Raw genomic sequence first — 27,364 nt, 5'->3', positions numbered from 1 at the left:
ACCAGCCTGTCAGCGGCCATGTTGACAACTGGGAAACTCCTGCTCGAATCCCCGAGAAAGAGAGGTGCATCGTGTTGGCTTCCAAGTTGGAAAGGCCGAGGAACAGAAGGGTGTCCACGTCGCAGAGAGGAACGGCTTCTGCCTGTTTGACTTCACAGTGGGCGGGAGCCGTTCTAAAGTCGCCCGGGAAACTTGCTGTGGTGACGTCCAGGGCCGGGAAGAAGTGAGAAAGGGCCGTGTGAGCATGCGCAGTGGCCACGTCTTCGCTTTTCCAGCCCAGTTCCTGTTTAGGGTGAGGTGGATCGGGTGGGTGGATAGACTGGCTTTTTTTTTTTTGATAAATCAGCCTCTAAATTCAGGGTGGAAATCGCCTAGAACTACAAGTTGAAGAGAGCGGCTCACCAGTTTTTGCTGAATTAATACAAGATCTTTTGTAATTAATAAGAGTCAGACAAGTTTTAAACCCTGTCACATTAGCTGTGTCATCTTAGTTGTGTTCTTTAACCTCAAATCCTCAGTTTCCAAAATTTACTTCACTCGGTAGTAAGGTGAAATGCTTAGCTTCAGTGCTTAGCACTTGGTATTCATTATTATTACACTATATTTCCAAAGCAGCTACCTAAAAAGGTGTTCTTATTTTAAAAACCGGCACAGTGTTCCGAGACGTGACATTTCAGAAAAACAAAACTATGAGGATTCATATATTCATTAATATATTGAATGGAGAGCCCTGTTGAAGCATTGGGCATACAAAGATGAATGAGACGTGACCCTCACAGAAGCAGAGCTCATAGGCTAGTTAGTCTAACCCTCAAAAGCTACTACTTTAATTTGAATTTTGGGAGTGTTGAGCAGCTGCTCTTTATCATTCTGCCTACTCACTTTCAACCCTATTTCACTTCGAGTAGCTCAGTCTTGAAAAGGGAAGGAAAACTGGTCTGATAGAGTAGGCTGGTAAGAACGGTCTGTCCTAGGAGACATTGCCTAAGGGAATATTTACTTGCCGACTACAGTCTATTGCAGTTAACTTCACCAATGCCTGCCCTGTGTGCTTCTCACTAACATGATTCTAAGAGGAATAAGAAATCATAGCTTTAGTTTGCTGAGTCAGGGCAAACTGGTTAGCCTATCAGTCAATAAAGTCTTTTATCTTTCACAAATTTAGCTGATCAAAACTAACCAGAGATCCTTGCCTTGAGCTTAAGTAGGCACGTTCACACAGGTTTTACTACCAAGAATTAATAGAAAACTAAGATTTGTGTCTTTGCTGATTCCCTTCCAAATTAACTTTATTTTTATCTGTAATATTTGCAAGAACATCATTACTACAGCTACCAAGTTCCCAGCCACTTCTCTATTTATAATATAGTTAGTGATCCCATTTTCAGCAATTTGAAGTACAAAAAATAATTTAAAGTTGGGATTGAGCGACCCATATACAAATGGAATCACAATAACAGTTTTCAGTTGTTGAAACATACTATGTGTTAAACATTGTGCTATTTGCTTTACTTCTTTGACTGTCACAAAGTCCTGTGAGTTAGCTGTTGTCAGTTTTTCATAGATAAGTCACAGAGAATTTAAGTGTCTTGGTAAGCTTAGTATACAGCTAAAAGTCCACTGAGGTGCGATTTCAATCTAGGTATCTTTTGTCTCCACAGTCTTAGCTGTTGACCATGGGATATAGAAGGATGAGGGAATTCATTTCTTCATGTATTAGTTACCAGTGTAATAAATTGTCAAAGTAGTCCAGACATTTTTTCAAAAAAGTAATTTCTTCCCAGCTCTAAGCTGTATACCAATCTATTAATATATAAGAAATATTATCTGAAAAGGTAATTGTAATATTTATTTTCTATTACATACCACTCTATTTAGTTTATATGGACTACCTGAAACTAAATTTCATTTCTTTAAAAAAAAAAAAATCATTCAACTTACTGTTACTTTGTATGGGTACAACTGAAATGCATTTTAGATGTTTATGTTTCCAGTGCTCTGATCCTTGGTGAATACCTTCATTTTCAGGATTAAAGACCCCAAGTCCATTTCTGTGTACAATTTTTACAACTCCAACAAGTCTTACATACCCTCTGTGTCTCAGAACACTATCATCTCATATTGTTTCTTATTATCACGCAGTGTAGCAGCTGCCACATCCTCTGTGCTTCCTGCTTGGTGCTATGGGACTATTTCAGATGCTCATAGGCACCCTCTAGGTTAGACATTATCTTTTGCCCACCTTGACTGGGGTTTTGCATTTTTGCAAGTCACAGCCTAACATGGAAGTGAAAGGCAGGGTTTGACGTTCCAGTGCTGCCATCTGTTGTCAGTGTGCTCTGTCTGCATTTATTGCCTTGTCTCAGCCTACTTTAGAATTTGGAATCGTATGTAATCTCAATACTGGTGAAATTAATTTTCCTAGGGATAATAAAATCTTGATACTTCTGTTTGCAGTTGCATTGGCAGAAACCTCCAATAACTGTTTCATGAGTCATGTTTATGTGATTAAAATTTTCTAATATAAATTAAACATGACAGTCTTGCTTTAGGAACTTCCTACAGAGTTTTATCATAAGGTATTACTATGAATAGAGTGGGGACTCGGAAAACTGGGGAAAAAGGGAAGATGCTAAAGATTTCTTTGGTAGGTACTGGTAATTAGCTGCAAGGTTAGTATAGAGTTCAAACATTTATTACTGCATCATTAATTACAAAGGCACTGTGGTGAATGGACACAGAAGATCTCCCTTGGACTGGAGAGGGAGACTACCATTTATTGAATGCTTGTGTGACAGGCCTTGTACTAAGCTTCACATGTTTCATTTACTCTCCAGTAATCTACCAAGAAAAGGAAAAGGTATTCATTAAGTTCCATTGGTTGCTAGAAACAGTTGTATGATGAATAAAGAGGGCCAGGGAAAACCCACTACCTTTTTACTTTAGCAATGTAGGAAAAGTCCTGGAATATCATATTCATATGTATTATTTATATTATATTCATTCATTTATGAACAGTTTTCAACTTCATAATATGCATACTAAAGAAGTTTGGGCATTCCAAAGTGATTTATTAGCCTCATTGTCCTGGTCATTTCTCTTATATACACATGTGGAATACCTGTTTGATCTCCTGTTCTTAAAACTTGAGAATTTTGATGCAGTGTTGTAGGATTAGCTCAAAAACCTCCTCTAAGAAACTTTCCTTTTTTCACATGTGGTGCTATAGACTCCATCCCTGTTTAGTTTCCTGCAAATACCTACTATAACATTTATCATACATTTTTTGGAGCCCCTTAGACTGTAAACTCCATAGCAACAATAACTGTATCTTGCATACCTTTGAACCCCAGTTCCTAATGTAGGACCTGGAATATGGTAGGAATGCTGGAAACATTTGTGTGATCAGTTCAATAATGAAAACTTTACAACAGTCCACCAAGGAAATTCTAAAAACAGCCCCTTTTCAAGACATACTTTTGATACGTACTAGAGAACATAGCTAAACACATGTTTTATATTGGCTCAGGAGTTAGGAATATCTATAAAATATATGTTAAATATAAAATATATATTCCTTTAAAATCCATGGAATATTTTCCCCAACCTAAAGAGAAATGATCAGGTTGATTTGACTAATAAATCCAGTATAATTTAGGCTTCAAGATTTTACCTATTCCATAGTAAAAAAATGTACGAGATAGTACATTTTGTATGCAGTAGCCAAACCTAAAAATGAAATACAACAAAAAAAATTTTTTAAAATCCCTATTACTCTCTTTTTATTCCCTTATACTCTCAAATATTGACTATAAATGCTTTTCCATTGTTCCTGATCTACATTCTTCATTTACCCTTTCCCACAGCTCCAGGTTTGGGTTAGCATTATCTAAAACCACCATTTATCAGCAGTGGTATCAGAGTTTACTAATCATTGATTCTTCCTCTTTCATCCACTGTCAAGTTACTGTTTACTTCTCAGATTGTCAGACTTTACAGTTCAAACAGAACCCCCTCATCAGCCTCTGTCTTTTACAGTTCTTCCAATTTAGTTCTACAAGGGACCTAAAATGATTGCATTCCAAACACCCCTTAAAGCTAATTATCTTTTCTTTGCACTCATATTAAAAAGTATAAAAATATTTTAAATGATTTCATTAGACTTTTTATAGTCTTCAAAATGAGCAAGTCAGAAAAGTATAGTATAACAATTACACAAAAAGCCATGTCACAACCATTGTTGGAAATATAATTTGTTTGGTTCTCGGTTGATTGTAACTCACTCAAAACTCATTTGGCCTACAATGAGGTATCACCTCACACCAGTCAGAATGGCCATCATTAAGAAGTCTACAAATGAGGGAGGTGGTAGCAACATGCAGGAGGAAAGATGGAAGACTACCAGGCTACCGAGGAGACTGCTTTTGTTGTTGAAGTGAGCAACATTGTAAAACAGGCCATAGAAAGTGCAATCGGTGGCAATGCCTATCGGCACAGCAAAGTGAATCAATGGACCACAAATGTAGAACAAACTTTAAGCCAACTCATCAAGCTGGGGAAACCATTCAAACACATCGTGACCTGTGCTATCATGCAGAAGAGTGGAGCAGGACTACACACAGCAAGTTCCTGCTTCTGGGACAGCTCTACTGACAGGAGCTGCACTGTGCGATGGGAGAACAAGACCATGTACTGCATCGTCAGCGCCTTCGGACTGTCTATTTGACTGCCTCATCCAGCCCATGATCTCTCCTTTTGTCTCAGCATTTCTCTTCCATCTTCTAACCACCAGCCATCTATTCACTGAACCCCTTTCTCATTCCCTTTAAGTGTGTTTTTGTGGCACTCTCAAAACTTAGAGAAAAAAACCAAGTAACCGCACTGTTCTGCGACTTGCACAGCTTAAGTCAGAGGACTGGCTCACTCACCAGAGGCAGTCAGGAGCCTCTACTGTCGCTTGTCTTAACTGATTATTTCTCTTCAAAGGTGCTAAAAGCCGAAATCTGCTAGTGTGAAACTTTCTCTACTCTCTGAAATGATTCAAATACACTAATTTTCCATACTTTGTACTTTTGTTAGAATAATAAATTATTCCAATTTAAAAAAAAAAAGAAGTCTACAAATAATAAATGCTGCAGAGGGTGTGGAGAAGAAGAAACCCTCCTACACTCTTGGTGGGAATGTAAATTGGTGCAGCCACTATGGAGAACAGTATGGAGGTTCCTTAAAAAAACAAAAATAGAGTTATCATATGATTGAGCCATTCCACTCCTGGGCATATATCTGGAGAAAACTCTCGCTTGAAAAGATACATACACCCCAATGTTCATAGCAGCACTATTTACAATACGCAAGACATGTAAGCAACCTAAATGTCCATCAGCAGATGAATGGATAAAGAAGATGTGGTATGTATATGTAATGGAAAATTACTCATCCATTAAAAAAAGAATGAGATGATCCATTTGCAGCAACATGGGTGGACCTAGGGATTATCATATTAAGTGAAATAACTCAGAGAAAGACAAATATCATATATCATTTACATGTGGAATCAAAAAAATGATACAAGTGAACTTACTTCCAAACTGGAAATAGACTCATGTGAATAGAAAATAAACTATGGTTACCAAAGGGGAAAGGGTGGGGGGAGGAATAAATTAGGAGTTTGGGATTCACATATACACACTACTGTATATAAAATAGATAAACAACAAAGACTTATTATTTAGCACAGGGAACTATATTCAATATCTTGTAATAACCTGTAATGGAAAAGAATCACTTTGCTGTATACCTGAAACTAACATGCATTATAAATCAACTGTACTTCAATAAAACTAAAAGATAAAAAAATTCATTTGGCTTTTGTGTTCATGATAAACAGGAGTGAGGGTGAAAACATTTCTATAGTGGACATTTGTCACTACAAATGGCACATGATCCATATTTGAACCCCCTTCCTTTGAACGGGGGATTCTCTCCCTTATGAGACTGGAATATTGGAATAGAGTCCCCCTCCCATAATAAACTGAAAACGTCAGATACTTTCCCAGCTCTGTGACATCTAGAGCAGAGGCATATGACATACATTCACCTAACCACAATCATCCACAGGAAAGTTTTAATATGAAGATAGTGAGGCAGAGATTGGGAGATGTCCTCCTGGCAGCGAGTGGAGATGGGATGGAGTAACAGCATCCTTTTTCAGTAGCAGCAGTGAGAGCAATGGTATCCAGTTTCCAGTTCAGTGGTTGAGACCAGGGCATGTACATTGTGCAGTGACACTACACTGAAGTGTGATTTTGCCTGTGATTCTGGCTATAGGCCTTCCATTTTTCTGGTCCATTTCCAAATCTGGTTCTCCAGGCTTTCCCACAATTTTCTTTCAATAATTCCTTTTCCTATTAAGTCAGCCAGAATTCGTCTCCATCACTTCTAAATAATAACCCAAATTGATACAACTATCATTTATTGAGACCCTCTTCTTGCCCATGGAATTGACATGCCTTACATCTTTCTTTACATACACTTTACATCTTTCTTTCTGTAAAATGGAAATTATTTCCCCCATTTAATCTTCATTCTACAGAAGAAAACATTGAGGTGTGGAGAGGTTAAACAGGAGAAAATTTTTTTGTTTTTGTTTTTTTGTTTGTTTTTTAAACATTCTTTATTGAGTTATAGTCATTTTACAATGTTGTGTCAAATTCCAATGTAGAGCACAAATTTTCAGTTATACATGAACATACATACATTCATTGTTCCATTCTCTTTCACTGTGAGCCACCACAAGATCCTGTATATATTTCCCTGTACTACATAGTACAATCTTGTTTATCTATTCTATATTTTGAAATCCCAGTCCCTTCTCACTCCCCCGTCCCCCTGGCAACCACAAGTTTGTATTCTATGTCTTTGAGTCTGTTTCTATTTTGTATTTACGTTTTTTTTTTTTTAGATTCCGCATATTCCGCATATCTCATATGGTATTTTCCTTTCTCTTTCTGGCTTACTTCACTTAGAATGACATTCTCCAGGAACATCCATGTTGCTGTAAATGGCGTTATGTTGCCAATTTTTATGGCTGAATAGTATTCCATTGTATAAATATACCACTTCTTCTTTATCCAGTCATCTGTTGATGGACATTTAGGCTGTTTCCATGTCTTGCCTATTGTAAATAGTGCTGCTGTGAACATTGGGGAGCAGGTGTTTTTTTTGAAGTAGGGTTCCTTCTGGATATATGCCCAGGAGCAAGATTCCTGGGTCATATGGTAAGTCTATTCCTAGTCTTTTGAGGAATCTCCATACTGTTTTCCACAGTGGCTGCACCAAACTGCATTTCCACCAGCAGTGTAGAAGGGTTCCCTTTTCTCCACAGCCTCTCCAGCAGTTGTCATTTGTGGACTTTTGCATGACGGCCATTCTGACTGGTATGAGGTGATACCTCATTGTAGTTTTGATTTGCATTTCTCTGATAATTAGTGATATTGAGCATTTTTTCATGTGCCTATTGATCATTTGTATTTCTTCCTTGGAGAATTGCTTGTTTAAGTCTTCTGCCCATTGTTGGATTGGGTTGTTTGTTTTTTTCTTATTAAGTCATATGAGCTGCTTATATATTCTGGAGATCAAGCCTTTGTTGGTTTCATTTGCAAAAATTTTCTCCCATTCTGTAGGTTGTCGTTTTGTTTTACTTATCGTTTGCTTTGCTGTGCAGAAGCTTGTAAGTTTCATTAGGTCCCATTTGTCTATTCTTGTTAAATAGCAGAAAATTTTATTTTTAAACTTTAACTTTAAACTTATGCTTTTCACAACATTCTCCAGAAGAAGCAAACAGGTTAAAACAGAATCATATTCACTTTTTTTAATTATTTAATATTGCTTTTCTTTTGACTCAGACAGAGACTTTACTAAATTAAGCCTTCTGTTTAGCTCTTGGTTGATCAGTTTTATAATAGGAAGCCAATGCTTCTACACCCAAGTCAGGGAGAATTGGGTTAGTCAGTTTCTTCTCTGGAGTTCAGTTTCCTGTCTATAATGGGAACTTGCCCTTTGCTTTTAATAAACCAATATCCATTGCATGGAGGCACACGTTTGTGTTTATTGCGGGGTCTCCTAACACTGGCACCTCTGACATTTTGGACTGCGTGATTCTTTGTTGTCGGGGCTGTCCCGTGTGTTGGAGGGTGTTCAGAAGCATCCCTGCCCATTATCCTGTAGATGCCATAGCACTGCCTACCTACCCACCCCTATCCTTTTACTGTAGTCAAAAATGTCTCCAGACATTGCCGAATTGCCCCTGGTTGAGGACCACTTGGTTTTAGGAGAAAAGAAAGTATTATAACTACTGGGTCATAGGAGGGAAGAAACCTAACAAAATAAAACTATTCATTATGTAAAAGAGTAATATATTAGAGATAATTGCAAAATCACAGGAAAGCTGTTTGAAACACCATCAAAAAGAAGAAAAAAAAATTATACAATATAGTTTCAAGGCTTAATCGAAGACAAGGGAATCCCATGGCTACCCACAAAGGATAGAAAATAAAATTCACTGCTACACTGCATAACAGAAATATTAGCTGTTTAATGGTAGATAAAAGGATAGAATCTTATAGGCATTTCATTTCAAGTAGCTAAATACGAATTTACCTTTTTAGCAAAAGAGAAAATAAAAGTATTCAGTGAGTATTTCCCTTTGTCGTTTCAAAGCCTGTGCAGAAGAAAGAAACTGGAAAAAAATGTTTGATCTGGGGACAGGACTAAAGTTGTTTCTTTTTTTTTTTTTTTTTTTTTCTCCCGACTTCCTATTACTGAGCATTACTTTGCTATTTGAAAATTCTAAAAATTAAAAAAAAATTATATTACCAGACAAGACAAATAAATAATAAAGTTTGTTGCAAATCACAATATTGACAGAAAAGAAATCTCTTATCACTTCTTGTCTCTGATAGTAAAAGAAAAGAAAACAGAGGGCAAACAATCAGAAAAGAGGAACAGAAAAGTGCTTTGGGAAAAACACACAAAATCCTTACTCTGGAAATAAATGAATTGATTATTAGAGCAAAGAATCTTTTGGCTTCAGAATGAAAATGGTAGCAAAGAGGTGAGGTTGAACAGGGGATCGGAGAAGCTTTTCAATATTAGAAAAGGTTTCATTAGAGCAGTCTGCTGAGGCCAACCAGCATGGGGAAATTTAGATCTTCCATTTGTGGGAGAAGGAGCTTCTCTCCATATAATCTTTTGCCTAAAATGCTTTTAAATTCCTCAGCAGTAATGATAAAAATTAAACTCCTCAGCAGCAAGACAAAAAGCCACAACAAACGAGCACCCAAGACAAGTGAAGTTCCCTCCTCTCCAGTTTTCCCAACCAAATTCCTCTGAAAAAACTAGAGGCCTTTTCTTCCGTTATTACAAATAAACAAAAATAATAGACCTAATTTGATGTTTTATTCTTATTTGCTTCAACCGTATTTTTGAATGAAAAAATATTTTCCAAATACAATATTTGGGTGGATTAAGTGATCAATGAATTGAATGGTGGCTCTAAAAATCTCTCTATTGTACCCCATTGTTTCACTAGCAATAAAGTGTCCCTGAAAAAACAATAATAAATAGAAAACCTGCCTACTTTCCCAAACTAGTTAATGTGAGAAGAAAACACCTGCCAGTTGCAGTCCCACAAAAATGGTTTTGATATAGGGTCACAGAAAATCCGAAGGTTTTATAGCCCACTATAAAACAGCTCTTTGTCTTTTCCACTAATTCCCTAGTGTCACATTTAACAAAACAAGGAAACTACAGATAATAGGGGTGTTTGCAGATTAGCTTTCCAAGCCATAAATAACATAGGGTTTTGCTCACCTACAAATATTAAGGCAGCTTATCAATGTTTAAGCCCCTTCCTCTTTGTAATGGTTGCTAACATTTTAACCCAGGCAAAATGAGATTTTTTTTTCTTTCCTGTCTTCTTACATTGACAGAGTACACATTCATAAGATTCTATTATCAGATTTCATGGTATAAAGAGTGAGACATCGCCTAAACCCTCGCCTGCTCCCCGAGAGGCCCTGTTTTGGAAGATGCATGTGCTTTATGCTTTCCTTGTCTTGGTTTCTATTAGCGATGGTTTCGATCCTGCCTGTCCTGGAAGGTGCTTCTGTGACTCAGCGCAGTCGGTGCACTGCTACCGGCTGACGGAGGTACCGTCGGGAATTCCTTCCACCACCAAGAAGCTCTACATCAGCCATGGCAAAATCCAGCACCTTCAGGTAACAACTCATTCTACACTCAAGTTGCTGCAATTTAATTTTGCAAGGTAGGGTGAGGGGCGAGTGTGGGGTGGTTAAACTTGATTTAAATAATCAAAACTTAAAAGTGATGGTTATGAAGTTGGGTAGTTGCACTAGCTAGCTGCTTGCTCTGTATACCGAGATGGGTATATGCCTCTGGCTATTTCTTTTTAGGGAAGCAGCACTGCCCCCCCTCCCCAAATTGGAATCTATAATTAATAATATTTTATTTTCGTTTTTGTTTTTGAAAATTTTATTTTGGTGCAGAGTAAAAGTAGAGAGATGACTCTTTCTTAACAAAAAGAGTTTAAGACCATACAGCACCTTTCTGTCCCCATATTAAGAATGCATCCTTTCAGGGGAAAAAAGAGTTTTGTTTTTGCCATAGAAGGCAGGTGACACTTAGAGCATTGTAAGACTAACAGGGTGAATGCGGCATACGGGAATTATTCACACAAACCCTACAAACCAGCCAGGCATCAGTGTCTTTGCAGAAACCTATACAGAAGAAATACACAATTTCACTTTGCCACATTACTGCAATTCTCATTCTGTGTGCTTCTAATTATAACTTTTATTTTCAGGCTTACCTATTCAGAGGGCACTGAAAAGAGTGCTATAGATTTGTCTGACTCTTCTAACAGGAAGGAATGTTTGATTTTTGGCCTCTGGTGTTTTTCAAAAATATCAAGAGACTAGGGTTCTCATTCTAGTTTTCTCACTAACTAGAGATAGAACCATCTTAGACAAGCAGTTGAAAAAAAATCTCTGGATCTAATTTTTTACTTTTATGAATGACAAGACTGGATTAGATTGGGGATCCCAGGAACTTTCTTGATGGAAAATTCTGTGGCTCTCTGAGTTTGCGTCTCCTGGTCACTGCTTCTCCATCATCGATCCAAATCCTAAGATAAGGAAATGCCCGTCTGTGATCCAGATGCAGAGAGTCAGCAGGTGAATGTACTTTTCCTTCAATCAGAGACACCCCCCCCTTTTTAATTTGGTTAAGAAATTTTAATGTAGGTGCACATAAACCCAGTGAATTTAAAATATGGGGCATAGTATTTATTTCAAGGCCCAATAAGCACAACTGCCTAGTCGTCATCTGTTTCCTTTCCTCTTCTAACTCAGTAGTACCTAATGCCAGAGAGCAGGTCTGACCCTGTCGGGTCTCAGCATTCAAGCAAGACACTGGTTAAAGGGCAGGATGCTTAAATATTTGTTCTGAGGACTTGAGATACCGAGACCTGGAGTGTCAGCTAAGCCTGGTAGTGATCCCACACTGCTGCTTTGCAGCCAATGAGATGAAATTCTGCCAATCACCAAATTCAGTTATTGAATGAGTTCATTTGTCATTAGTTTAGGCTTGTTGAACAGCAATATTGCTGCTTCCCTGACATTAACCCAGTTAACTATGTCTTGGAAGGATAGTTCCCAGCAGAAAAGTTGATGAAAGAGAGGATTGTTTTGTGAAGGAAATAGAAAGCTCTGAGCAATAATTCTTTTCTCATAAAAATCCTCAGGTTTTAAGTGACCATAGTTCACTTGTATTTGGTGAACACAATGTTCATTAGGTTTATTTGGTTTGAACTATAGAATTGGGTGCCTATATTTAAAGGAAAAAAAACCTTATAATAGATCTTCAGATTAATAGCAATAGAAATTATATATATATGCATATATATACATACACATCACACATATATATGCAAGCATGCACACATGTGTATATAATCACAGTTTTCAATGATTCTATTACTTGTTCACATTATTCAACTGTCTTTGAGACTGTGAATGCTATGTTTAAGACTATGTACATGTTTACATGAATTGATCCTATTTATTTATTTTCCTAAAAAAGATGTTATGTTGCTTATTAAATGTTAGTTTCCTGTGTGCACTGGACTTATAAGGAACCCAAGAAAGGCACGTAACCCTCTAATGCTTGGAGTAGGACCTGCCCAGAATTGAAACCAGAAATTTGAAAGCCTTTTCATGGGGAAACCAGCAGGAGTTGCCCCTCTGCTCTACTTCATTTGACTTGCCTTGCTTTTTTTTTTTTTTTAACTTTTCATATTATCTAGTATCTTTTATCTACATATGTTATTAGGCTCACTAGACTGTAAAATTGTGATGACAAGAATTTTACTTAGCTAAGCTTCCTAAGCTTAATTGTTAATACCAGGCCATATTTACCTTGCTTTTTAAGCAATGTTGAACAACTGCCAGCAGCCCCAAGGTTATCTCTAGGGCAAAAGCACCTCTTTCCACGTCTCCTGAGCACAGCCCTACTGAGGCCATGGAAATGGCAAGACAGGTCTGGCAGATTGTTTTTCCCTTTATCAGCTCTGCAAACTCAACTGATAAGTTGAAAATCAGTGGGTGTTTTCCTCACTGTTTGTGGCACCAGAACTCTATACTCTTCATCTAAATGCATGATTGAAGCAGTAAGGTTGAAAGTATATGTGTTAGGGGAAGATAAACCTGGGTTGGAAGCCCCACTTTTCCACTTGCTAGCAAGACATACTTGGACAGGTTGTTTCACTTTCTTGGGCTTTAGTTTCCCTCAGTGGAAAGGGAATAATCATGCTTACACAGAAAGCTTTGTAAACGTGGTAAATACTTAGAAAATGGTAGCCATTTTAACTAATAATAATCAAAAGTAATCTGCATTGACCTGATAAAAAGAGAAAGTTCTCCATGCTTAATAACAGAAAACAACTATCCACTGGATTCAGTTAAGAACATGATCTATTTTCACTATTTAGGCTGGTCTAAATACTTTACAAAAAGAAGTGAAGACAAGATGAAGCTCTGACAACATTATTGGTCTAATCCCCAAATAAATTGCCTATTCAATCCATGTCATCGCTGAGACTTGCTGCATAGGCAGCAATCTTTTAGAGTCTGTGATCACTCAGATAGAAGTGGAAGCATTAGTAACACCAAGGTCTTTTTTAGGGAGATCAGCAGTCCAACAGGTAAAGATCTATGTTTAGAGTCGTTTCTGATTTTATATGAAAGAAAACCTAGAAAAAGGCACTTCAGATTGAAGAGTAGGTGAAGCAACACTGAGTCCTGGGTAGGTCATCTAATTTTTCTTTTTTTTTTGGACTGAAATTCTTTATTTTTTAAATAGGGAGATTTGGAATAGATAATCTCTAAAATTTCTCCTTTCCCAAACTCAATGATTTGTGTCCAGATCTTGAGTCTTTTTTGGAAAGCATTAATTATAGACCACATGCAATAGAAAATGATGAGCTGAGGAAGAAAGAGCTTTGGAGTCCCGTAGACATTGTTAAAATTCTCAGCTCTTCCAAGTTTGATGATAGCAAACTTGCAGGGCTATTAGAAGAATTGATGGTAACGTGTAAAAAAACACTTGGCACTTGTAGATACTCAACAAGTGCAAGAAAAATTGCTATTATTCTTAGTATTAGGACTAATTAATACATCAGATTAATCATTAAAAAATATCAAATGTTAGCAGCAATATATAAGCCAAGGCAGCTGCCAAAACTATTGTGATGAAAATCATCTATTTTTGAAAGTTTTAACATGAGATTCTTCTACTAAGAATATCATATTAGGAGATGCTTTAAAATATACCTTAATTCACATCACACGTTCTCCCAGAATACAGATACCTGTAATAAATAATGATGCAAAATTAACCCACTTTGAAGGTATTAATCATGCATTGGCATTACAAAAGGGCTTGACTGCACAATTAAATCAAACATTTAGAAACTGCAGCTAGTAAGACAAAAAATTGTGCATTGAAAATTCTGCTCAGTTGAATCTGCAACAGGTTGAAATTTCTGTGAAGACTTCTCAAGCTGAGGATAACCTGGAACAATTCCTCTTTTTGCCTAAACATGATCTTACTCTGAGAACCAAATACCAAAGATTATATCATCCTGGAAAAGAGGTAGATGTCAAGTTAGGAGGGTGGAGGATATGTGGAGAGATAGGGGTGCTTGAAGTTGCAAACCACAGAGAAAGTATTTCAGACTTGGTCATTTTTAAAATCTAGGGGAGGAATAGCATTAGGTCTGGGCTATATGCATGAATGGACTCCTTGCTCTACAGGGATGAGAACACATATATCTGTTTCTTCATGAATCTTTTCCATCAGTGAAGCGTAAATTGGAGGGTAGGAACAGGGAGGCTAGTTTCCCAAACTACTATATAGTTGAAAATATTTCTCTGATAGGCCCATCCTACTGCTGGCAGCATCTAGGAAATTTAAATATTTACTTTCAATTCTTAAACATTTTTAAATGTAACTTATAATTTAAAAAATCTGAACAGTGCAAAATGTAGACAGATAATGAAAATTCGTTAAAATCTTGTTAACAACTCTAGTTAATAGATTGGTGAAAGATTTCCAGATTGTTCCTGGTTTTGGCTTTTACAAGATGATGCAACGAGAACATCCTATTGCATAAATTACTGTGCAACATGTAAGTAGATTGCCTAGAAGTAAACTTGCTGGGCCAAAGAATATGCAGCAAAAGTCAGCCAATGTCTATCAATAGTGTGCAAAAGTGCTTAAAATATTTTAGCTATCTTACCCTGTTAGCAATCATGAATAAAAATAGTCAGGACCTGAGTTTCTATCCTTTTCCAAGAAATCACTTAACATAGATCCTGAAGGGAAATCTGAAGTATCATTAGTATTCAATAATAATGTATATGGGTATATATATATATATTTTTTTTACAATACCTTGATTTACTGCTCTTCTCCACACTTGCCCATCCCTTCTTTTTTTGTAGGTATCTAACTTCACCCAAATGTTGGCTCTAGAAGATTTTATTCTGTTGGCTAGTGGAACAGAGTCAGTAGAAAAGGACACTTTCAAAACTCTGGGTACTTTGAAGACCTTGGAATTCTGGAAAAATAAATTAAGACGAGTCCCCACTACTCTCCCAGCCAGTCTTGAAGTGTTAAAACTAAATGATAATTCAATATACGTCCTACACGGATCTGATTTTGAAGGACTGGAGAAATTAAAAATCCTTGAACTTAAAAACAATCTTCTCTCTTCCCTCTCTCCCAGCATGCTCTCCTCCCTTGTCAGTTTGCAGAGTTTGGTGCTAGATGGTAACAATATCGAGTCTGTAGCTGGACCCCTGGAACTTCCCCATCTGACACGGATGAGCATGGAGAATAATCAGCTACATCTCATACCAGCTGGCTTCTTCACTTCTCTCCAGTCTCTGCAATTTCTCAGTTTCAGTAGTAACTTTCTGACTAAAGTTCCTATTAACCTGCCCAAATCCTTGCTCTCTTTAAAAATGGAGAGAAACCGGCTCAAAGTGATAAGGTTTCGAGATATGAAACATTTGGAGAATCTTTCCCATCTTTACCTGTCAGAAAACTTGCTCTCTTCCATCGATGGGGCACAGCTCCTCACCAATTTAACTACTCTTGAGTTGTCCCAAAACCAGCTTCCAACGTTGCCCCTCAGACTACCAGCAAGGCTCCAAAAGCTGGATATTAGCAATAATCTGATTCAGAGAGTTACAGTGCAAGATTTCCAGGACCTCCGAGAATTAAAGCATTTGTTTCTGGACAACAACACTGTCAGCTTGTTTGAAGCTGGAGCCCTGCAGAGGTGTTCCCAGCTGTCCAACCTGGCCCTGGAGCAGAACCTGCTCTTATCTATACCTCTAAGGTAAGTGAACCTCATCATTTATGCTAACTACGATAACAGATACCCAGTCAAGTACATTACGCAAGCAAGAAGAGAAGGTTGAGCAAACATAAAGTATCTGATCAAGGCTATCCAAGGGTTCAGGGATAGACGTTTTTAAACAGCGGTTTGGAATCTCCAGCCCTCAAGCTGAATCCTGCACTAACTTAATTTATCTTGCCTGTGGGACAAGACACCAACAGGTGATTGACAATTTGCAAAGCAGCTTTAGGGAAGTATGCTAACCAATATCGTAGGGAGATGTTAGTTGTAAAAAATGTGTTCCGGGTTTCTAAATATATGGCCTGGCTCCAGCAACAAGCAGACCAGGCATGTGCTTAACCACTAGCAAAGTAAGGACACCAAGAAAAAATGAGAAGGGAGATGTAGTAAGATATTTATTTTGAAAAGCACTGAAATAGTACTTGTGGAAAAAAATAAAATCTTTGTAATATAATATTGTATTTACTTTGAATTACGCATTTCAGAGCCTTATTTCTTCTCATTGCTGTGATCTTTAAAGGACTTATGGTGGTGCTGCTCACCTCTCTGTGGGTCTGTGAGTGTGTGAGTCCTTCTGTGTCCATCTTACCTTCTATTTCTGGTTGTTTCTTCAGTTCTCTTCCTCACACAAACGTACATAATCCCCCTTGTACTCTGAAACTTAATTTTTCTTCCAAACATCCCTCCTTCTACACCCAACCCACTGTCTGTTCCCCCTAACCATTCATAATCTATAACTAATTTACATGTTTACATGAATTAATCCTATTTATTTAAACTTTATCCCATGTTTCACATTTTAAAGTAGATTAAAAAAAAAAGTAGAAGAACAAGTACTATTATCCCCCTTAAAAAAGATGTTATTTGTTTATTAAATGTGCCTATCAGTGGATTCTTCTCCCTTTCAGCACTTCATGGGGAAAAAAGGTTTCTTGCCCTGTCTATCACCAAACTTCTCATAATTAATATATCCACTCCTGGCTTCTGTAGAGTCCTGTGGCACTCCACATACTTATCATTGTTTGTAACAATAATTTTTCTTACCAATGAGAAAGGGAAAATTATCTTTGATATGAAGAGATGTTCATTTTTTTTCTAGTTGAAAAAGGGATTTTTTTAAATTATATGATATGTTAACTGTACCCAATGCACAACATCAAAAAGTGATTTTTTTCCCACCTGAAATCAGTATTTTATAACATATATTGAGGGCGATTTGAAAGTAATCAATTTCTCTTAATGTAAAAGCATGTGCACACAGTTCATTTAATTCGACAAATATGTTTTGAGCGTTTACCAAACACCAGGTACTTTACCAGGCAGACACTTGGGAGACATCAGTGTAATAAAAGAGATAAAACTTCTTGTTTTGTACAGTTTAAATTCTAGCAGGGAAAGAGTGACAACATCATATATAAGTCAAGTATACAATATTTAGATCGTGTGAGGGGTTAGAGTTCACAACAAAAAAGGGCAGGATTACCAGGTTTAGGACCGTAGAGAGTAGGGGTAGCTGGTTGCAATTTTAAATAAGGTAAGCATAATAATCCTCTTGAAAAGTTAAGCTTTGAGCAAAGACTGGAAGGAGGTGAGGAATTTAGTTGTGAAGCTATTTGGGGGGAAAAAGTGTTAAACAGAAGAGCCAGTACAAAGGCCTGAAGGCAAGAATATGTGGGCAGTATTTCAACTCATACTTGTTATTTAAATAATTTCCCTACTATGTTTCAAGCCTTATTTTCTGTTACTGCATTTTCCTGCTCCAAGAAAAAAAAGTATGCATAAAGTAAAAATTTATAAAACAGGGTGGGGAGGGACTGTATCACATAGGATTCTAAGCAGGCAACAGCCACAGGCAACACCGTGAACTCAGTGGACTCCTCCATTCAGGTGACTTTTAGAGTGCATTAGGTTAAGAAATCCTGCTAAGTTTAATGAGTGAAAAATAGCTTAATGATTTACTCCTGCCAGGGCATTTGTGTTTTAACAGGTGACTGCAGAAAGCACAATGCCTTTACCCAATGGAGCATATAATGGAATTGCAAGCCTGCACTTACACACATTTCCAAATCTGACTTCACATTAGAATTATCTGGAGAGCTTTAAAAAAAGCCCACTCATGCCTAGACCTCACTTCACACCAATTAAATCAGACCCCCCAGGGTTGTGGCCCAGGCATCAGGATTTTTCAAAAGCTCTCCAGATGAATTTAACGTGTAGCCAGGGTTGAGATCTACTGAGCAAGGACAATGGGGCCAGTAAGCAGGTATGAGGATCCTTTTCCCATGAGGCTTAAATGAAGCGACACACCTGTGTGCTCTGTCACAGAACTTGGCAAGCAACAAGAGCAATGTGTTCTTGCAGAGACTGATTTTTAAATTCCTCATCAAGACCACTGCCCATCCCTGCAACTCCCACTCCCCAACTTTTCTTTGAATTGGAAAGTGGGAATGACCCAAAAAAGTTTTTCCATGGTTTTCCTCCCATAAAGAATTAAAACAGAATACTACATATTCCTTACATCTGAATTTTGAGACTTTTTAAAACAAGCTTCAAACAGTACACTATTTGTTTGCATCCTTCTTATTCATACACAAAATTAACCTTCAAAATTGAGTTTTCTATAAATAAACCGTAAACAGGCAACTTCTCTGTGCTAGTTGCTAACCTAACCTAACGTGACCTGTTAGTGCTAGTTGTGTATCCTATCACAATCTATTTCCACAAATCCCTTCCTCTGTCTACCGTCCTCCATTCTGTATTTCATCAAGAAAGTAATGGTATATGGCTTTAGGTACACATAAACTTATCTCCCACATTTGCTTAAATATGTTAATTGAGATAGAAAACTATACCTAACACTTAAGTGCTTACTAAAAGCCCAGCAGTGAATGTATATACGTGTATTATTCCCTGTTACTCCTTACAACAGTCCTGTGAAGGCAGGTCCACTGTTTTACCTATTATTTTACAGATCAGGCATTAAGGTTAAGAGGTGTCAAGAACTTGCTGGTAGTCATGTGGTCAATATGTTTTGGAGTCAGGATTAAACAGTCTAACTCCAGAGCCAGGGAATTGTAGGCACTGATTCTCACCAGCCTCTGAGATTTACTCTACTGTCAACAATACACTGTACTGCTTAGAACTTAGAATACAAGACCTGGGTCTCACTTTTCACTGCTTCTCATTTCACCAATCTGCAACTCAGGGAACAAATGTAAGTTACACCATCTCTTCTTTATCTACAATTAGAATAATTCAAATCTGGAATAGCTTTCTACAACCTAACGCAGTTAGCATTTTCTCTTACTTACACTCAAGTGCCATCTACTGGCAAAATGGGGGTATGCCTCTTTCTACTCTAAAACGCAACACTGCCCAAAGAACAAACAGCATTCCCAGACACGCTTGTCTTAAAATCAGGGCTACCTTTTTATATAAATAAGACTTATAAAGACAAATTATATTCAAGCCATGAATTACTGCCAAAAGGTCTCAAAACCAGGGAATTAGTGATTTCTCTGTTACAATGCCATTTTGGTTATCCATAGAAACATGAAAGAAATACAGGCACTCCTAAGAACAAGTATAGTTTTTGGCCACCCAGCCGTGAACTGAATAACTGTATTGGTGTAAAAGAAAGCTTGGCTTGCTCATTTTCACTAGCTAACATTTTTATGTGACTTCTGTATGCTGAGCACTTTTACCTATATGGTGGAAATTAGAAGCTTTAAAAAGCTGAATAACTTACCTAAAGTCACATATTGATAAATAAAATGGCCAAAGGTAGAACTCAGGTCTTAATAAGTAGACTTGACACTTCCATTTGCTGTGTCTTTCCTTGGCTGTGCTCCCCTGTACTCTTCGTTATTAGGGATCATTCCTTATTGCTACACCATCTATTAATAGTCCATATTTCCCTGGGGAAAAGAAAGCTATACATAAGAGATTTTCTGTATAAGTTTTAGAGACATACCTTCTATAAGCTGGTGTATGCACAAAATTACATTGTCTTAGAGATTAATTTCACCTTGAATTTAAACTGTGGAGACCAATTTGAAAATTTTTCGTAGTATTAACAATAGACCCACTGAGAGAAATTTCTTTGTAGACACTTTTGTCAAACAGTTAAAATGTATGAAGCAATTTTCCCTGGTAAATTAATCTTCTTTGTTAGGTAAACTTTATTCCAACTAAAGAGAAGGCACTTTAAGCATAAAAGGCTTTAAAACACTCCAAAGCACAAATATTTATGTATGTTTATGCACTGTATAGTTTAGGCCATGAATTCAAATATAAAATATATCAACATAAATGTGTATAAAAATAAAATGTAAATATCAAAAGAAAAAAAAGGGCAAAATTTAAGCTAACTGCCAGTAACCAAAAAGGTAAAACTTTTGGAATGAAATTCATATAAAAATAATACTATAACAAGCAAAGGGTAATATTGTCATAAAATATGGTTAAATTCATTTGTTTTTTCTCTTTGACATAGCAGTCATATGACTGGGACCACCACAATAAATTTTACTGAATACTAAAAACCTTGAAATGTAGATCCAATATGTTCGCACTGTACAAGGACAGGATTTGGATGCTATTTCAAGGGACTTTTTTTTTCCCTATAAAATATTCTTCTTGTACTTCACAAAAAGAATAGCTCTTAATATAAAGTTGTTGAGTAGCAGAAAGATTCTCAGTTCAGAATTATGATTCTTTAAAATTTTTTTATCAATAGGCATTAGCATAACATTTTTCAAACTGGTACCCAGAGTTTAAAATTTTTTTTCCTGATTATAAAACAATACATGTTCAAGTTTGAACACTTAGTGTGCTGAAAAATTAAAAAGTCATCCATAATTGCTCAACCAGAACCTATATCTAGACATAATTTGTTTTTATGTATTTGGGATCAGTCAATTTTGTTTTCTATTTTTCCACTTAACATTATAGTGTAGTTTTTCTCTCCCTTTTCTATTTTTTCCAAGTATCACAATGGACCCAGGGATCTTAATTTATTCAGTGTGTTATAATCACTTACAGTTGCTAGTCTCTTTTGATGCTCAAACTTTTCCAAATTTGGCTAGTGGGAGCCTCTCAAGCTGATTCCTGTGATCATGGGATATAATTCCACTACCTCTTTTTTTTTAAATGATGGTTAAAAATATACATAAAATTTACCATCTTAATCATTTTTAATTGTACAGTTCAGTATTATCTTCACATTACTGTGCAACCAGTCTCCAGAACTGTTTCATCTTGCAAAACTGAAACTCTGCACCAATTAAACAACAACTCATCATTTCCCCCTCCTCTCACCCTCTGACAACCACCATTCTACCTTCTGTTTGTATGAATCTGACTACTCTAGATATCTTACATAAGTGAAATCCTACAGTGGTTATGTTTTTGAGACAGACTTTTTTCACTTAGCATATTGTCCTCAAGGTTTATTCATGTTGTAGCGTAAGTCAGAATTTCCTTCCTTTTAAGGCTGAATAATATTTCATTGTATGTACATATTTTGCTTATTCATTCATCCGTCACTGGACACTGGATTGCTTCCACATTGTAACTATTGGGAATTCAATATGGGAGTATAACATGGGTGTGTAAGTATCTCATTGAGACCTTGCTTTCAGTTCTTTTGAGTGTATACCCAGAAGTGGAATTGCTGAATCATATGGTAACTCTATTTTTAATTTTGGGGGGAAATACTGTTGTGTTTTCCACATCAACTGCACCATTTTACATTCCCAACAGTGCACAAAGTTTCCAATTTCTCTACATTCTTGCTAATACTTGTTATTTTCTGTTTTATTTATTTATTTTTTTAAATAGCAACCATCCTGCTATGTGTTCCACTAATCTTTGAACATTTCATTGCCTTCTGGCTCAGACATTCTAGCTTAGCTTGTCCCAGACATAGAATCGGCCATTTCTCCAGGAAGTCTTGCTTCTTTTAAGCGGAGACTGAAATTCTGCAACTAAGATCTGTGTGTTCAGTTCACTTAAGCTATTGGAGTAGCGTTACCACTAGGGTGTGATACTGCTTCTTGATCTTTCAGTATATGGAGCCAGAAAATATATATTTTTAAAATTATGGATTCACACTGGGATTTCCAATTCACATTATCATTAGAGAGGGGTTTTTCTTCTTTTATTTTATATTTGTATCTTTTTCTCTTACAGTGAAAATCCTGGTTCCTAATAATATTAATATATTTACATATTTGCATTTTCTTACAGTATTCATTAAAAAGTTTCAAACTTTTATTATTAAAAATAGTATTAACAATAAATTTACTACGAGAAGTTTCTTTGCAGATCCTTCTGTCCTCAGAGTCTAAGACTTAGATACATCTACCGAGGATATTCAGTCAAAGTACTTTTTCTTTTCTTTATAGTGTTATATTACCAAGATACACATTCGATTTAATTCGTTAATTAGATTTGTTTGTTTTGGCTTCTGTTCAACTTTAGGTCTTGATTTTGTTTTTATTTGTTTTATGAACATATAAAATGTTAACATCATGCAAAAGTTACAACCATGTGGAACCAAACACTCCCTATACAAGTAACCATTTTAATTCACCTCTAGTTTATCATTGTTTTTCAAAAATAAGCAAAATGTGTACATGTATTCTTGTTTCCTTCTTATATAAAAACTAACATAATATTTATACTATTCTACTTCTTGCTTTTTTCTCTTTAACAATACTTTCCAGAAATTATGTTATGATAATTCATAGAGACCAACCCCTTTCTTTTTCAAGGCTGCACAGTAGTTCTTTGCTGTGGTACTGGGTTGTTTCCAGTCTTTGCTTTTATAAATACTGCATAAGAAATCCACATGTGCTGTTTTATATTTTCAGTCACATCTTCAGAAAGTATACCTAGCAATGAGATTGCTGGGTTGAAGGGTAAATAAATGCACATGCTGTTTTGTTAGGCTTTGCTAAATTCTCCACAGGAGCTGTCCTATTTCAACTCCCACCAAACTATGTATGAGAATGTCCACTTTGTTACAGCTTTGCCCACAGAGTGTATGGCTAAGGATTAAGATTTTTACCAATCCAATGGGTGAGAAATGGCATTTCTGAATGTTTCAACTCCTCATTCCTCTATTCTGAGTATGGTTGAAGACTTAAGGGCTTTGCTTTTATGTGGATTTCCACTCACACTTTTTGCCCATTTTCAGACTTACTTTTCAACTTTTAAGAGTCCTTTATATATTGAGGAGGTTAGCTCTTTGTCTGGGATACAAGGTGTAGATTTTCCCCCCCAATTTATCATTTGTCTTTTGACTTTATAAGTATCTTTTGTAGTTGAGTTACTGATCTTTTACAGCTTCTGGATTTTTAAGCCATAGTCAAAAAAGCTTTTTTATAGAATCAGTATTTTATAAATTATTTGAAAACATGATTTTTATGATCACACAATAACCCATTATTTCTTAATTTTCATATTAGTGGACATTAGCCATTTATCATTTTTTGCTATTATAAATATGATCAAATATGTGACAAACATATTTGTAAATAAATCTCTATTCACTTCTCTTATTATCTCCTGGGTTGAGAAGTATGATATTATTTAAACTTGATACATGTTACCAAATTGTTTCCAAAGTGGTACCCACTATTTATATACCCACTAGCAGAGTTTAAGTTCTTACCTCACTACACTCTCATCAGCAACAAATTTTAAAATTAAATCCAAAAACCAAGCTCTAATTTTATACACAAAAGCACTGCATCATTTTTCATTGTCTTTGATATTCATGAAGAACAACACTTTTTCACATTTTTATTTGACATTTTTACCACTCCTATAAATTATTGTTTCATGGCCTTTGCCAACTAAAAAATTGGGAACTTACTATTTTTCTTATCAATTTGTTACATGATCCCATTTGTTAAGAGAAAAATTAAAGAGTTTTATGGCTAGGAACCAGAAAAATCAGAGGGTTAGAAAATCAGGCCTATAAGAGAGGGTTAAAGATCTACAGGTAAGACTGAGGTTTGCACTTATAGTTTTTCAAAATAAAGCTTATTTTCTAGCTTCAGACAGGACTGAACAGTTGCTCCATCTGAGTTGCCTAGGCAGTGATGGAATGATAGTCATGGCCTCCTCTCACATCTTGTTTCCATGTATTGCAGACTCCCAGGAACCTTAGCCAGGTTGGACCTAAAAGGCAATGCCATTCGGGATATTGCTGAGAGGGAGCTCAAAGATCTGAAGCAGCTGCAGGTCCTAAATCTTAGGAACAACAAGATCTCTGCCTTAGACCTCAGAGCCTTGGAGGTACTGCCTCGCCTCAGGCACCTGTATCTAGATGGAAATCCGTGGAATTGCACCTGCAGTCTCCTACGAGCCAGGGAGGTCCTGAAGGCCAAGGGCACAGATGTGAGGGGAGGGCAATGTGCAGCACCCGCTGAGCGACAAGGGGAGAGCTGGATGTCTTCCAAGAAGATCCTGAGGCAATGTGAGCATCTCCTACATCAGACCAAGAAAAGCAAAGAGGTCAAAAAGAAACCAAAGCCTGAAGAGCACTCGAGCATCCGAATCAACATGGATGATGATTACTATGATTATGAGATTGATTAAGGATGAGCTTTGTTTACAGTTTAGAAAAAGGTTTTGTTTCTTTTTTAAAATACTTTGATTTTTCATGTTCAATCTCTTAAGCAGAAATATGCGATACATTTAGATATTGCAAAACTCTTTTTCTAAATAAGTTTTTCTTTTTTCTTTTTAAGAATGAAATGAGAGTTAAGATAAGTTGAGGTAGGGGGAGGAAAGCAGAAAGGAACAATAGTCAGAAGATGTAAGATTCCTTCCACGTTACAAGTAATTTGTTGGTATTTCATACTGAAACCTAGATGAATAGTAACGCCCAATAAAATATCCAACTGGCTAACTTCCTGCAAATACAGTAGTTCGTTTTATCAAATAAAAACTGATGATTTTGTATGTGAAGCTGGTGTCTATAGGTCTACACTATAGGCTTTTGACTACAAGCAATAAAAACTGACTCTAACTTAAGCAAGAAAGAATTTACCGGAAAGATCAGGCATAGCTCACAGAATCAAAGGAAAAGCTGGGGAATCTGGAAAGGACAAGGATGAGAACTGCTTCAGGGCCCCAGGCAGGAGAATGCAATGGAGAGACCACTGTGTCTTCCAAAGTGTCTTCCCTATTATTAGTGTTAACTTCCCTCTTCTCAAGATTCATATCCCCTGAGGGAGAGACTAATTGTCCCAGCCAGAGTCACATGTTTGCCCTTGGCTAGGGACAGTAGGTCTTGTTTGATAGGCTCTCCAAGACCAAAGGGAAACCAGAAAGGGAAATGTAAACTGGCACTTTGAATACTGCAGATGTCCCTACCACAGCTTTCCTGAAAAAGAGTTGTGCTTTGAGGAACGTTCAGTTTGCTTGGAGTTGACCACAATCCCTGCAGTACCTTCCTTTTGATTAACTGCATGGGTTTGAGAGCGGCCTGACTGGGGATAGGGGTGTGACTGTAGAATTTTTTTTTCTATCAATCTCTTTGTGAAAATGATCTACTTACAAATAAATCTGAAACCCCATCTGATTTAGTTCCCATTCTAATTGGCAAGATTTATCAGCTGCAGTATTTTTACAAAACTTTTCATCAAAATATCCCCAATGGCAGAGAAAGAAACAGTAGAAATTGAGTGGGTGAGCAAAGACACCCACCAGAAGCCAAAACTTTCTCCAGAGAGCTTTAACTTAAACTTTTTGCACAAATTTTGCATTACTTGCTTTATGTCCATATTTTCTTCTCCATAAGTCTTTATAAAATTGATCCTCCTTGGAGAAAAGCCCTATTCATATCTTGGTTTCCAGTACTCCCTGGGAGGCACACTGACAGCTATGCCAAGTACACACGCACAAATGCGCAGAAATCAGCGAACTCTTACATCATGCTCCTTGCTATTGTGTGGAACTTCAATTCTTCCAATGTGTTAGCCCTACAGTTCTCTCTAACAAAGATCAATGATGCTTGATGTGTAAGCACTTATACCCACTGACATTGCCTGGATATTTATCATCAGAATTCTCCAGCTATGAGGGCCTCCAGGAAGAATCTAGTCTTTTACAGGGTGGGGAGCTCTAGTCTTTTACAGGGGTGAGGTGATGGTCAGGTTCACATATACAGGAAGCGGCCGAACTGGAACTTGATTACACCTGTACTCTTTCTGCTCCAGCATTCAAAGCTAAGTAAGATTCATTTAGCACATTTTACTCACAAATAATGTCCAGAATGGTAATATGTTCAGTAAAGCGTCTGTATTTCATCTGCTTGTGTTACGGAAAACGACAGGCCAGTCAAGAAACGAGCACCACTCGGAGGGTTGGAGTACTCAGATGTATTACGCCGGCAGGCTCAGAGGGGCTTCTGCTCGGAAGCTCTGAGCACCTCCAAGACGTGCACATGAGGTTTTATAGGGTAAAGTACAAGCTTGGGGTATTTGGCCAATAGGCATGGAACAGCTTTAGCAGCATTATCATCACAAAAGTGGAGGCAGGGAGGCAGCAAACCAACATTCCAAAGCCAGATATGTATCTTTGAAAACCCAGCTGGCTAGCAAAAAAACAAACAGCAAACCAACACTAATTAACTTAGATTTACAAGTTAGTCCAGCAGAACTCAGATCAGTATTCCAATACTTAGACTTGTGAGTTATCTTGTTAGCCCAGCCCAGCCTCTCCTTCACATTCCTAGACCTGTGAGATATCTTGTTAGACCAGCCCAGCTTTTCCTTCACACTTGGGCTGCCATAACAAAATATCACAGGCAGCATGACAGAAACAACAGAAAGTTATTTTCTCACAGTTCCAAAGGCTCAAAGCCCAAAAGCAAGATGCCGTAAGGGCTGGGTTTTGGTGAGGACTCTCTTCCTGGTGTGATGACTGCCTTCTCAGTGCATCCCCACGTGGCCTCTTTGCTGTGTCCACACAGGGAAAGAGTGAGATGTCTCTGGTGTCTCTTCTTCCCATAAGGGCACCAGTCCTATTAAATTAGGGCCCCAACTTTAGCACCTGATTTAACATTCATTATTTCCCTGGGGGTCCTATCTCCAAATATAGTCACTTTGGAGGTTAAGGCTTAACATACAAATGAATCTTGGAGGGGCATAATTCAGTGCATAACAACAGTATCTATCTATCTATCTATCTATCTATCTATCTACCCACCTACCTACCTATCTACTTACTTATTTACCCCAATTTCTGGCTCTTGACTAAGTTTGTTGATGAATTTACAAAAAAAGAGCCCTAGGATTACCTTTATTCTGAGTGGTATCTGGTTTTGACAGGGAACAGCTGGTA

At 37.1% G+C, this 27,364-nt stretch overlaps 2 protein-coding genes across 3 annotated transcripts; both read left to right on the top strand.

Annotated features, from left to right (window-relative positions):
* Positions 1-21: 21 nt before the first annotated feature.
* Positions 22-24,937, top strand: LOC105088341 (nephrocan). 2 transcript variants are annotated; one of them, XM_031456217.2, is made up of 4 exons: positions 22-292; positions 10,130-10,277; positions 15,081-15,982; positions 24,166-24,937. In XM_031456217.2, exons 3-4 carry the CDS (start codon positions 15,099-15,101, stop codon positions 24,611-24,613), a joined length of 1,332 nt encoding a protein of 443 aa, XP_031312077.1. In that variant the 5' UTR covers positions 22-292; positions 10,130-10,277; positions 15,081-15,098; the 3' UTR covers positions 24,614-24,937. The 2 variants fall into 2 exon arrangements, with proteins under 2 accessions (XP_031312077.1, XP_010977462.3); XM_010979160.3 differs by lacking the exon at positions 22-292 and having other exon boundaries at positions 10,054-10,277.
* On the top strand, positions 292-5,170 carry LOC116154393 (dynein light chain Tctex-type 1-like). The gene has a single exon (XM_064486743.1). The coding sequence runs from the start codon at positions 4,391-4,393 to the stop codon at positions 4,724-4,726; it is 336 nt and encodes a 111-aa protein (XP_064342813.1). The 5' UTR covers positions 292-4,390; the 3' UTR covers positions 4,727-5,170.
* Positions 24,938-27,364: the final 2,427 nt, after the last annotated feature.

This window comes from Camelus dromedarius, chromosome 6 (assembly GCF_036321535.1).
Source record: "Camelus dromedarius isolate mCamDro1 chromosome 6, mCamDro1.pat, whole genome shotgun sequence".
In the NCBI taxonomy this organism is placed as follows: domain Eukaryota; kingdom Metazoa; phylum Chordata; class Mammalia; order Artiodactyla; family Camelidae; genus Camelus; species Camelus dromedarius.
The sequence above is the reverse complement of the archived record's forward strand: the minus strand, read 5'-3'. Positions and strand labels throughout refer to the sequence as shown.

Bases quoted from the DNA above. Each gene is read 5' to 3' on its own strand.
- LOC116154393 (XM_064486743.1), top strand. From the start codon at position 4,391: ATGGAAGACTACCAGGCTACCGAGGAGACTGCTTTTGTTGTTGAAGTG.
- LOC105088341 (XM_010979160.3), top strand. From the start codon at position 10,089: ATGCATGTGCTTTATGCTTTCCTTGTCTTGGTTTCTATTAGCGATGGT. The intron at 10,278-15,080 runs GTAACAACTCAT...CTTTTTTTGTAG, and splicing joins GCAAAATCCAGCACCTTCAG to GTATCTAACTTCACCCAAAT. The intron at 15,983-24,165 runs GTAAGTGAACCT...CATGTATTGCAG, and splicing joins CTCTTATCTATACCTCTAAG to ACTCCCAGGAACCTTAGCCA.